The following is a 13644-nucleotide window of genomic DNA, read 5'->3' on the forward strand; positions in this document are numbered from 1 at the left end:
CTCACTTTCCAGCCTGTTACCTCTCTTCCTCTTTCTCAATTGGAGTCTTCTACTACTCCAATTCCCCTCCCCCTTATCCTGCTAACCCTCTTCCTTGCTCCCCTGTTTCTCTTTAAAAAACGAAAGAAAGGTATTCCTTCAGGAAAACGAATGAAGCATCACATGAATATTTGATGAAGTGCAGGCATGACCTCAGTTAGTTCTTATTTTTCAGCCATATCAGAAGAATGTTGGTGACCTTATCAACTATACGAAACTTGGATGTTGTGCTTTACCATCATTGACTTCATGGGCATTATTTGGATTAGCATTCAAACTTTGTTTCTATTTTTATCCTTTTTGATTTAAAGCTGTACTTTATTTTCTTTACTATTCAATATAGGTTGAATATGACAAGTTGGTGCACTGTAAAAGAGCTGGTGCAGGTTTATAATAAATGCACCCTTTGTTAAGTCAAACTGTTATTTTGGTTTTTTTCTGTGTGGGGGAGGGGGGCTGCTGGATCTTTGACAAGAGAGCTTGATCTAATTGAACTCCACTGATAAAAACAATGGAATCTTTCCCATCTTAAAAGCCTCCCCGATAAACCAGACGTCAACACCGGCCATATCTTGATTGTTGGAAGACACTCAGTGTGCGCAGCTCCTGCCAACTGAAAAGAGCCAGTCACGCAATGGGGCTCAGCAGAAAACAGAACCATGTGTGGGGTTGTAGTTAGCTAAAGCGTTAATACCAAAAGACCCTTTCTTCTTCTTCCTCTCTTTTCTTGTCTCAAATTATACAACCATTAAGTTACTCTTTTTTTTTCAATAACAGACTCAAACGCTAACGTAGGAAATGATATCATTAGAGAGCCCTGTAATTAGTATCTCAGGTTTCTCGACACACAGGGGAATATATGCTTCCCCTTTTCTCGGCTGATGCCTGACATTTGCCTGCTGATCTTAATCTGATACTTAAAGGTAGGTAGGGGACCTCATATAATGGCCCCAAAATCGTCATATCTTTGTATTGTGTGTGATGAGAAAATGAGTGGACTCCTCCTTTAACCAGGCAAATCGTATCTGGGCTTTCCCCTGCCACTTGCATTAACGCGAGACAGAAACAAAAAAAATTAATTGTGTTAAAGGTTAGTATTAACGTGTTCCTTTGTTCTAAATCTGCGAGTGCAGGGTCTGGTTGAGTAAAGGAGGGGAACTAGGGGAAAAGTATTTTCTGTGATTCGATTCCAGACATCAACAAAGCGCTGTCTGCAGACGGGCATTATCAGGGTAACTCTCTTTCAGCCTTGGGATCAGTTGCCATGACAAGGACAGCCATGCCAAAATCACATTTTATCTGTCGGTTTGTGTTTATTGGTTGCAAGCTTCACCATTTGTGCATTAAGTTCTAAAGAGTTCTTGTGCGTTGTTATTCTCAGTTTTCACTCCTTCTTTATAGTTTACTCTGAAGGTTTTACTTATTATTTTAATTATTTAAATATTCTTTCAAACGTTCAAATCAGTCAGTTCCATGAACTTCCTTCTAAAATCTTGCACGACATGTTCAGGTGTGAGCTATCGAAGTCTTGATATGTGTGTCACGTTTGCTGAAGTCCCAAAGCAATATGGTGTAGTCGATTGAGATCTAAACAAAAAAAGAGCTGCACTGCAGTAAATGCAATTTCTCCTCCTCTATATTATGAGATAATCTAAACATATTCTTCCTCAGCTGACTGTGAAGGAGGCAGAGGGCTGTTCAATAAAATCATCCCACTGCGATCGCCTCCCCCATCCCCCCAAAAAATGCTTAAATAAAAAATAAGGCAAGGTGTACAAAAATATGCTACTGATAGGAAGACTGGTGTCCGATAAAAAAACGTTGTTCAAATGTTCTTCTGCCATCTTAATTTCCATGTGACATTTATTCAGACACACAGGGCCTTTAAAGCAATAAGCAGTCAGACACACATGTAGGTTAGTGGAGAGTTGAAATGATCCAATATATGATCTCATAAGATTTTGCCAATATCCATCCTGGGTAAGTGGGTTAGTGCTATTTCAGATTCATGCCGTCGCGTCTGCCTTCAGCACAGCCTAGTCTGTACGCTGCTCCCATCTCTTTTTTTTATTCCATTATAGGGATTGTATGAAGGAACGTCAGATCAGCCACCAGCAGTAATAATCCCCCTCTTGTTAAAACCCTTTTTTTTTACACAACGGCTGGCTGTGATCCAAGCCGGCGACCGGATGTAGACACAAAAGCCGAACAAACCAAACAAGCCACGATGGACGTTATCTTTTGTGTCATCGTCCGCTTTGATATGGATGGATGGGTTTTCACTGAGTCGGCTGTTATAGCTGGAAATACTCCCACATAACACTTTCCACTTTCTTGCCAGTTGCTGCTGTAACTAATTAATTAATGCGATGCAGCAACAACTTGTTTAGAGTCATGAACGGTATAATAGAAGGCTCAGAGTAAATGACTAGAGACTTGTGGGATTAGTTAACTTGTCAATGTGGCCCAATGCAAATTCAGTTCAGTGCCATGCACAAGGCAGTTATTCATGAAAGCAAGTGTTGGCTAAAAGACACATCGAGGCCTGATGAATGGAAATAGAATCTCATTAGCCAGGGATTTTTTTCATGTAATGCGTAAATGAGAATCTCACTGCATTAAATTTCCAGTGCTGCCTTTGAAGACTTTGGATCTGTGCCATATTTTTTTTCTTTCATGTCGTGTTTTACACCCGACACAAAGCGGTGACAAGCTACATGCAACGGTCTTCGCAAGTTTCAAACTGACGTAGTTGCCATTTTCTTTCCAGCGTCTGTGCTGTTTAAGGCCTAATTCTCAGTGAGCATGATATTGTTGGTTTTTTAAATGAGGTGTGGTCACATGCATTGTCGGCGAAAAAAACAATTTTGCGTGTGACCTAAAATAACCAATGAGTGAAGCCGATGCGAAAGTGCGAAACATTTTTGGTCTCAATCTCCAGTTTCAAGCATTGACTATATATATATAAAAATGGACGTACACACCTGGTCTGGAAAATAAGCCAATGCAAAATTGCCAGAAGCCTCTATTTTCTGGATTCACCAGCAGAGGGCGACTCACTGGTTGCAAAAATAAGTCAGACTCTACTTCTCACTTGGTTTAAATCGTCAGTAAAAATATGCTGAAGAGTTTATTTCTCAATCTTTCGTCTCAAGTGTGCTTGAATACAGCGTGATGTTCATTTTGTAAATTATAGATTAATGGACAATAAAGCATTGTATGTATTTGGGCTTGGATATCGTGTGATTGACAGCCAGTACCATCAAAGAAAACAAGATGGCGCTGGCCAAAATGCTCAGTTTCAAAGCGGCAGTTCACAAATCAGTGGGTGACATCACGGTGGGTTGCCACTTGGTTCCACCGAAAACGCACCCTTTAATATTTAAGAGACTAAGTGCAACCCTTTTGCTCCGCGTACTTCCTTTTTTTCCTGGAGATAATTCATTTTTATTCAAGCTCCTTGCAGTCTTTATAAAACTTTACATACAATTCACTTACTGCTTTTAATAACTGCTAAGGCAATGACAGCCTGACATTGTTTTTTGTGTTGTGAGCGTTTAAGTTGCCAGTGAAATTAGGTTTTTCCTTGAAAATGAAAATGATTCACCGACTGTACTCCAGAGACAGAGAAAGGAGACTGGGCTGACCTGGAGAGTGAGCTGAGGAAGATATGAGGAAAACTGTACTAGAACACTCATTTACATGAGTTTGACATTCATGCTCTCCTGGCCTGATAAATGAAGGTGTCCCTCTACATGGGTCTCAGTTTCACAGACAGGCCCTAACAATGAGTGGCCAGCCGAGTGCTCGTGTTTCGGGGGTGACAGGTGGCAGTGCTGCTTAGTCTTTGAGGCCTTTGTCTTTTAGCCGACTGTAATGTCAGCCCCCAATATAAGCTGGTCTCACTTGCTCCTTTCCAAGATGCTGTCTGTCGCACCAAGCTCTCAATGTCATTACATAAGATTAGCCTTGAAGTATTAGGACCATACATGCTTAATTATTAAGAATATCCAGCCAGTTTATTCTACAAACATAGTTTTTCATTTTTACTTAATAGGATTCTGTTTTTAATTACTATGTAAAAATGATTAACCTCAATAAACTCAGATTAAACTACAGCAAGGACTCTGAACAATGGGTTTCACTGTGAAAGAAAGAGCGTTGATGTTTTTGTCGTAATCATATGAGTATTATCCCCAACCATCAATTATCATCCATTACCTGCCAATGTTCGTCCTTGTCTTAATTGGCTGGATGCTTTGTCATCCATTCATGCATGTGTGTAATTGTCCTAAATGGGACTATAAATGAATTAGTTTGTCACCGGAGGGATGTGCTGACATGAGGTGGCATTTTCAGGTCACGTAGCTCTAGTATGACCTCAGACGTGCGCTATAGTCTTCTAACAAACTCTGTCTCCTATAGACCTTGTCTATATAGTGTATATATTTGGATTTTTACAAAACGTGCATTGCTTTAGAATCGCTTACTGCCCCTTTAAAAGAAGGATTTGTTTTATATTCCTAGATTTATCTATTTGTGTTGTTTTTCAATTATGACTAGATAATAAAAGAAGTTCTATGTTTGTCATTCTCTGAATGTATCTGTTATTTAAAAGGGTTTAACTTGAACCAGGTTATTTATGGTCAACAATTATAGCAATCATCTCTTTCATACAGGGTCAGTAGCATTCAGCTGTTACAATATGTTATACACGTTTAGTTTTTTTTAAACGGACTGATATCTGATGGGTTCTCATTATTAGCCGATATCCAAAGTCCATGTATCTGAATTGGTATCAGGAAAGGGAAAAGTGGTATCGGAACATCTCTAATTATGTGTGTGCATCTGCCCAGCCGTGTGGTGCATCCCTCAGGGTTCAAACACTTGGCACAGCAGACCAGGAGCTGTTCGCAGTTTGGAGAACGTGCAGCACACACTAACCATCAGAGAGGAAAGTCTTCCCAGTCCTCTCCTATGGACTTTGATATAATAGCATGTTGACTGGATTAAGGTACCAGCATAGGTTGTAATTAAGTTCGGGAGTTTTCTCCTGGGCCAAGCCAGAGGCAGCCCCATGAAGCGACGTGGTAAATTGAAGATGACGTTCCAGAAGTGTATTCTTTTTCGTTGAAGCCTTTTAATAAGTCATCTGCTCTGTTCTCCCAATTTTAAAAATAGTCTTCTCCCTTAGTTGATTCTGCGGCTATTTTCAAGTGTGTATGATTCCGCAGCTCCTGCACACTGCAACGAGCAGCAGCATTACCAGCCGCTGCTGAGTCACTGTGTGGAGGCTATTGGTGGTGGCTTGCTCTATTCAAGACCGACCTTAAAGCACAAATTCAAGTCATCCTGTCTGCATTGGGTTTATAATTATTATGCATTTGGAACCATAAGATAACATGTCCTTTAATGTAGGCAGCCACCTCAACTCATTTCCCTTAATCTGTCCTGTTTGTCTGCCATCAGCTCCTGTGCCTTAGTAAAGTGGAGCCAACGATGTGCGTAGTTTTCCTTTTTTAGCAGAACCATGAAACTTCTGTTTGGGTTTTGAATATTATGCTTAGAAAAATTCAGTAAAACACGTCGAAATATGTAAAAAGATGCAAACTCATACAGCTAGCTAGAACTGTTAAAAGGTCTATTACCATGAATGATTTAAGAATCACTGTATGCTTTTCCCGTTAGTTCATGTAGCCTTTCTTGAACATGTTAGACTCCGAACAAAACTGAGTATTGTAACAACAAAATTATGTTTTTCTGCATATTGGAAATTAACTGCCTAAGCCGCATTTGTCATTTGTATAGTTTTGCAAGCCTAATGTCACTCTTAAGAATTTTAATGTCATCTGTAAGAGGTAGAGTTGCTTCAAGGTGAGCTGGATATCGCCCCATCCATCACTCCCAAGGTCAAATACCCTCAAAAAGAACAGGTGATGTTCTTTGTTTAGTTTGTTGGTGAAAATCCCAGGGCATCAAGGTGCTGAGTCAGAACGACCACCCATTCATTTTTGGAACATATGGTCATAGTGTGCATGTCAGCATATTCCCTTAGCTGATAAATGGATGTGGGGAAAATTGTCAGCTTTTCTCAATATTACCCAGTGTGTGTTAGCCTGTTAATGTTTCCGCAATCCCTCCACTTATTGGTATTTTTTCCTGGATTAATAGTTCAATTTTGTAGCCACTTTGTAGCAAATTGGGCTTTAGTTAGTTAGTTATTGATCAGATCTGAAAAAAATATTAAAGTCTCAAAAAGCACAAACAAGCACAGAGAGAAGTAGTAAATGCCAGCAGGCTTATTTGTACATGCTGCAAATACAAGAGTTTTCAGGTAAACCATATTCACATTTTCATGGATCTCACGTTCCAATTGTGTCAATAGTTGCTGTCGATATAGTATTGATTTTTTCTAAACATAAGTCAAGGTTTCATATAACATCCTGAACCCACCATAGCTTTGTCCAACAGATTCAGTGATGTTTCGTATTTTACTATAGTCTATTTATCGTTCTGTGACCTTTGACCCAGTGGTGATCAATGATGGAATGACTCATTTCATGATGAATAGGAATCCTATGAAACGTCCTTGTGAGCAAGTTTTTGTCTTATTTCCTCAGATCAATGTTCATGTCAACCTCTTAATAAACTAAAGCTATCCAACTAATGTAATGCCACTGTTGTTCATGTCCAGTTGTACAACATGGGTGCCTACCCTACCTGTTACCTTTATAGAATGCCATATTTACTCTCATCCTGCTTTCTGCTTATCAAACTAGCTATACATATTTTTCTAACAGGGATAAGGTTTTGTTATCTGTTCAGCTTTAAAAGTTTGAAGTTTCCCAGAACAGAAAACAAAGGAAACACTTTTAAGTAAGATCATTAATTTAACTGCATCTTAGAATCAGATGACAGTTTGACAGGCTATTTTTTGTAAAAGCATCGGGACCTTTTAACCATTTGCATCAAGTTACGGTCCCCTATATTGGTCGGTAAACAAAAAAGTTTGGCATTGGAATAGTTAGTAGAAGTAGCATAATTTTTAATCACAGTCAGGCCGCATCCCTGTATTTTACTTTTTTAAAGTTAGCCATAGATATTTCATTCATCCAGGACTAAACTGAGGTATTGTCTTCATTCCTCAGCAGATGAGTCTCTGTTAGACTCCACATACCAACCCATGGGACTTCTTGGAGATGGTACAAGTTCAACGAGATCATCACCATCCAGCTTACCAACCTCACATCACACTGCCTTTGAGAGCCTCGACTCACCTGGCGGCCTGTCATCCATTACTGAACCTAACCATGAAGCCAGGACTGCTTACACTCTCTTTCATTGGGCACATGTTCCCTCTGAAAACTCCAAACCCTTCATGCCAAGTGTCCTCCCTGCAGAAGAACCACAACCTCTTCCCACTACCTCTTTAAGCCCCTCTGAACATGTATTGGGGTCTAGTCCACAATTTGAGGCACCAGCTAAACTCTCCACAGACTGGAGGCTGGCCCGGATAAATCCTGTCAAGCAATCTTCCCCTCTCTCTCCAACTCTTAAAAGACCCCAGCGGCAGTCTCAGTCAAATACTTCCTTAACACCATTAAGCCCAACAACATCTCGGCTCAGTCTTACTTCTGGGCAGAAAGCTCTGGATGCGACCCTTACGGCTCCCAAAAAGCAGCAGGATGATGTGCCAGAGCAAATGCCGACAATCATGGCCTCACAGCCTGGTCAGCCTCTTGAGCCCCCTAATCTGGCCTTTACTGACTATCCAGCAGATGAATCTTACAGTAAAATCTTGGATGTGAACCAGCTGAGCCCCAGCCGTGCGCCCTTGCAGGAGAACAAACCAGCACATGGCATAAACATGCTACCCAACTCAGATGAGCTTCTGGCCCCTGGCTACAATGTGCCTTTCAGCGCCCCCCACCTTACATCACCTTTATCTCAACCCACTGAGGTTGCTCCGGAGGACTTCTACCCCACCAACACCATGGAATTTGACTGGGGGTCCGGGGACTACTTGGAGACAATGTCATTCTTGAATGCAGATGGAGACGACTATGCTTTGGTCACCAAGGTGCCCTCGGACTCCTATGAAGCAGAGGACTATACAGAAAGCTATGACACATCTTTCCCTTCCAGAGTGGGCATATCTCCTTCATCCTTGCTCCCTCTTCACATCTCACCGTCTCCCAGCCTTGTGACGGAGTACAGCACCATTGTTCCACTAACATCCATCCACCCTTCCTCTTTTTCCTCCACAATTCACTATACACTGGAACCTACACCCACAGCTAACAGTGATACACCTGATGCATCCGACGTAGATTGGCCGGATACTTTCACAATCCAACCGACAGATGTCCTTTTGCCCGACATGAACAGCTTGGAGTATTACACCATTCAGTTGACCAAGGAGAATGATGGTTCAGACACTGGAGCTGAACACAGAGGGAACGTTACCGTGGTGGCTATTCCTACTACAGAGATCACACCCACCAGCAACTTCACCAGTGACACCAAACCAACGGAGGAAGAGTCATCCAGTGATCCGTCAGGGTTTGAGCCTCATGGTGAATCAACCACAGAAGTAACCACAGAGCAGAGTCCTCAGCTGGTCAATGTTTCTGAGCCTTTTCTGGATCCTTCAATAGTCCCAAGCTACTTCCTTGATTCCTCTTCTTCCATCTGGGGTGGTAAGGTACCTGCCACAGATTGGTCTGCACCTACTCCGACTGTTGGCCTGGACAGCACTGCATTTTCAGAAGATATACTACCCCATGCCACTTCATTGCTGCCAGACTATGTGTTGTCTTCCTCCTCTATGACAGATGTCCATTGGTTTGTTACGGAGCCATTTATGCAAAGCAGCATACATACCACTCCTGTATTAACTGCAACTGTAGCCTTCTCTCCCGGTTCAACGGAACTTCTTGCCAACACAACTGCTGGTGCAACCGACTTAACTCCACAAGACTGGACTTTCACAACTGAACAAATTCATAATATCAGTTTAGTTTCAGCTGAGCCGGCATCTAATGTCACGGTGGGCCCCCCAGTCATTTTGGGTGATCAGGGCGTAACTGAAGATGGAGTTGACGTCCCAGCCACAATGACCTTGATCCCAACTAGCAGTGAAGCTCATAAAGTCTCTGCCCTACCCTCAACTACAGCTGCCAGCACCACCTCTCATCAAGCCCCAACAAGAATCACTGCCGCCTCTGAAGCCTCAAGTAGTATCAGCATCAATTCTACCAAGAGTGGAAAGACCACAACTACAGCACCAACGACGAGACAGTATCTCTGCAACCTTGACAATCCTGCTTATTTAGTCAAAATTGGTAAGTTTGTGTGTGTGTGTGTGTGTGTGTGTGTGTGTGTGTGTGTGTGTGTGTGTGTGTGTGTGTGTGTGTGTGTGTGTGTGTGTGTGTGTGACAAATGAAATAGGAGAATTGTGTCACTTCAAACTGTAATTTGAAATTTGAAATATACAAACATGAGAAGATCATAACCACAGATTGATTTTTTCCTCTGAAGGTTTTCCCTCTGGGGCCACTGTTGGATATGCCAAATCTCAAGTCAGAGACATACTGAAAGTAGAATTCAACAAGTCAGTGGAGCTGCAGGTAAATGCATTTCTGTGGTGGGGTAAAGACATTTCTATTAATTTAAAACTTTCAAGACAAAGGCATTCAGGGTGTTTGTTATTTTTTTGGCTACTAAGAAAAATATACAATATGTGTGGACCTGTAATGGCTCTTACATACAATGTAAAGTGTCTGAGATGGTTTTCATGTGTGTATATATATATACTGTATTTTTGTGAGGGTATAAATACATTACAGTGATGTAGATGAAAGATGAAGCCCACATCCTGAGTTTTAATGTGGTCTTCTGATAAACACACCACAGGAGATTCTTAAGAGCCACGGTGACCTTTCAAAAGCATCAGCTGCTTATTTTACACAGGCTACTTAACTGTGAATAAATGCCCATGGAGCGATTTGTCTGTATCATATACCTTTGCTTTGTCTGTGAAGGTTGTGGACCCCCCACCAAAGTTTATGTTTCGGGTCGTGTCCGGCCCAGTTGTGTACACAGCCATATCTGTCATCAACAGTCTGCGAAAGTCTGGGCGCCGCTTCCTGTCTGTGTCTCCCAACTGGATAACACCCGATAGTAAATATCAAGTCCACACAGGTAAAATGACCTTTTCACAATCTGTATTTCAGGATTGCATGATGCAAATTTTGATGTGACTTCTTAAAACTTGTTTTAAAACTCTCTGCAGTGCTGCAGTTCGTTCCCATTCACATAGACGTGCGGTTCTGCAACTTCAGTGAGAGCATTAAGAAAGGTTTGACCATGGCCTTTGCAGAAGTGCGTCGCCGCTCAAAGGAGTCAACTAACTTCACAGTGCACGTGAGTGGGACCAGAAGGCAGGGGAAAGCAGGCACCGACTTGCACTTGTGTTTCAGCAGAGATGTTGATGTGATAGCACATTTTATTGTGGCTTCAAAACTTTAAGGCTCCACATTGTAGAAAGTGACCCTGTCTATATCTCCACACCAAATTCCGCCAGAGCATTTTTGTCCAGATTTGACCGTCTGTTTGACTAAGCAGCTAACTGACCATCACCATTTGCAGAGAAGCATGAGAGAGGAGATGTGAAACTACATTTTTTTTGTATTTAAAACCGCAAAAGTATCTTATCTGAATATCTAAACTTTGAATAAAATGCCAGGAAAGTTTAAAATATGTAACCATAAGCTCTATGACCCTTCTGAAGAAGGGTCAGTGTTTGTCAGTGCTCCTTACCTACAGTGGATGCCATAGCGTTATTAAATATATTGCGTTATCTGTCTGAAAGTGAGGGATTTTTTTCTTTTTTTTAATTAAAATGAAGGTTAATCGCTAAGGAACAATCTGACCCTGCCTACATCGCTTTCACCGATGAATCACTGTCATAGCTTCAACATAGGTTGATTTTAAATGGGGTATAGCTTTGCAAAAGTGAGAATTTTGGGTTCCAGTAAATTAATGGTGGCAGAAATAGTTCCCTGGGGATTTAGAGAAACCTAGTTCATTAGAATTGATACTCTCTGGTCGACCTAAATTACTACTGTAGTTGGGTTTGACGGAATTAGACTTATCTATGAAGCAGTCCATTGTGTATAATATATTATGTCTGCCGGGAAACACTGACATTGTAAGCGTAGTAGCCCAGACATCAGCCTCCTCATCCAAATTCCCCAGCTCTGACTGTTTGGTCTAATCCCTAAAACACCCTGAACTGAATCCTGTCAACACAAAAGAGAGGCTGTTATACACCGAGCCTCTCTTGAATGTCTAAGCACAGACACCCAGCAAAGGAAGCTCATTTTGACCAGCAGCTGTATCGCCACTTTATCAATCTTAAAGTCACTATGCGGAAGATATGACCTCAGGTGAGGGTTCAGGCATGTTCAAGTTGAGCTTAGTCTTACAATGACTGTCTTTACAATTCACAGTCCTTTGCACCTCACTCTTACCATGACCCAAAGATACTTGACTCGGAGTGGTTTTTGAGTTCATGCTCTTGTTGTTTAGTATTTAAAAAAAGATTTGTTTGTTAATAAAGAACTAATCTGTCTACGTGGTTAGTTGGCGTCATTAGAGATTTGTGTAATCCTATTACACTGATGGCTGTATAATAGTCTTCAAGTTGGAATAAATGTAACTGATTAAATTTATGGATTTGTTGCAGCACGTAAAGTGTTTTATGAACCACCAGCAAACTGTGCCCAGGGCCACGCAAAATTTTCAGTTTTGGGAACTTCATTGTAACTCTTCAATAGACAAACAAGCTTTCCCAGACACTACATCAACAGCAGAATGAAAAGTAGTTTGTACATTTCCAATGTAATTATCAGTCTTTGAGGTAGTAGTACATCTCTGTCTAATTGTGTTTCAGATTGTAAACATCACCATGGATGCTCCAAAATATAAGGAACAACGGCTAGTGAGGCAGCCGGTGGACATCACCTTCACCGTGCGTGGCTCCAGGGGATATCTGATGGGGTCCGAGATCAGCAATGCTCTGATAAAGCTCACCATGGTGGAATTCAGCTACTACATGGGATTTCCTGTACAGCAGATTGCTGAGCGTGAGTAACACAGGGTCGTACTGTGGTAATGTATATTTATTTTCGCCAATTGCTTTTACGTTACTCTACATAAACCTTTTCCCCAACAGCATTCCATTATCCCGAGTTGAACACCAGCCAGTTGCTTCGCGCCTCCTGGGTTAGAACAGGTATGATGGATTTTAGTTCTTACCGTATTATGCTGAATTGCTGTTACAACTACTTTTGGTTTTTTTTGTTTTTACCCTGTATCATATTTCTGTTGTCTGTGTTCACAGTGCTCCTTGGTGTGCTCGACCAGAAAGCGGGAGAGAGGACTTTCCAGGCCAACATGGAGCGTCGGGTGGCCATGTTACTTGGGGAGGCTATGGGACTTGTCAGACGTGTTAAGAGAGCCACCGCCATAGGCAACAGCAGCGTGCAGGTACATACCTCTAAGACTTCATAATAGACTTTAAATTCATAGCAGTGTTTTTATTATTTTTTTTTAAGACTAACTTACAACATATTTCTCTGGAAACAGCATACAATAGATTTATTTGTTGAATTACTTTTAAATGGAGGTTTGTAAATGGATTACTCGCTAAATCTTGAAAAATCTTCCTTCCTTGTACCATTTATATCATTGATTCCTGATGCAAGCTCTCTCCCTCTAACCACGCTGCCCGAGCACTGAGGGCTCATTATGTGAGCATCGTGGCGTTTGTAACCAACCGAAAGCCGCGCTGCTTTACTAATCAGGCTCTAGCTTTTGTGGGGCTCGCTCCGCACCTGCTCGGCTCATCTCTTAAGGGGACAGAATGGTGGCTCCGTCACCATGGCAACACCATCCCATTCAGCCCAGGGGCCAGCCACTCCAACGACGACGACGACAACCTCATGAGTCCTTGTTCTTTCTCCTCTTCCTCGTTTCTCTGGCCCTGTTACTTGATGGCTCCTGTGAGCCTCAGAGCTGCTGAGAGCAGATCACTTATTAATTTCCCCTACTCTGTCTTTTTTCCGCTGTTGGGATGATTAAGAGTTTGTGTGTGTGTCTGAGGGTAAGCATTATGGAGGGAGAGATGGAGACGCACAGTTGGTAAAAGATTGAAAAAATCAGTGAAAGCGTGGTGAGCAAAACACTTGGATTAAAGAGACGTGTTATGAGAGACAAGAGATGCATAACTGATCCAACATTATGAAGTCAGAGTGCATTTGGTGGTCTTCAAACAAGGGGGCTGTCAGAGTGATAAATATCATCCTCGGGTGAGTTGCAGCCTCACTGTTTCTGACCTTTCTGCCTCCTGCATCTCTAAAGAAGCATTTGTTGTAAACCTTCAGTGTCTGTGCTTAGATTAGATCTCTAATTTTAGGCTCCGAGGACAATTCTACATTTTAAAAATGGTATTTTTCACAGTCCCAAATATGACTATATGTGTTAAATGTAGAAGCCTTATTCCCTCCAGCTGTAATAGGACACTGTCATTAAGGAAGACTG

At 41.7% G+C, this 13644-nt stretch overlaps 1 protein-coding gene across 3 annotated transcripts in view; it reads left to right on the forward strand.

The window, feature by feature from the left end:
• Positions 1-13644, forward strand: part of si:ch211-1e14.1 (UPF0606 protein KIAA1549) — a 36979-nt gene that overhangs the window by 7060 nt on the left and 16275 nt on the right. For 2 of the 3 annotated variants that reach the window (XM_047333423.1, XM_035642989.2), the window contains exons 3-9: positions 7188-9383; positions 9580-9668; positions 10083-10242; positions 10334-10464; positions 11996-12188; positions 12278-12337; positions 12446-12591. In XM_047333423.1, coding sequence (XP_047189379.1) covers positions 7188-9383; positions 9580-9668; positions 10083-10242; positions 10334-10464; positions 11996-12188; positions 12278-12337; positions 12446-12591 — 2975 coding nt within the window. The remainder of the gene's footprint in view (positions 1-7187; positions 9384-9579; positions 9669-10082; positions 10243-10333; positions 10465-11995; positions 12189-12277; positions 12338-12445; positions 12592-13644) is intronic. The other variant, XM_047333424.1, reaches the window with a different exon arrangement.

Source organism: Scophthalmus maximus, chromosome 7 (assembly GCF_022379125.1).
Source record: "Scophthalmus maximus strain ysfricsl-2021 chromosome 7, ASM2237912v1, whole genome shotgun sequence".
In the NCBI taxonomy this organism is placed as follows: Eukaryota; Metazoa; Chordata; class Actinopteri; order Pleuronectiformes; family Scophthalmidae; genus Scophthalmus; species Scophthalmus maximus.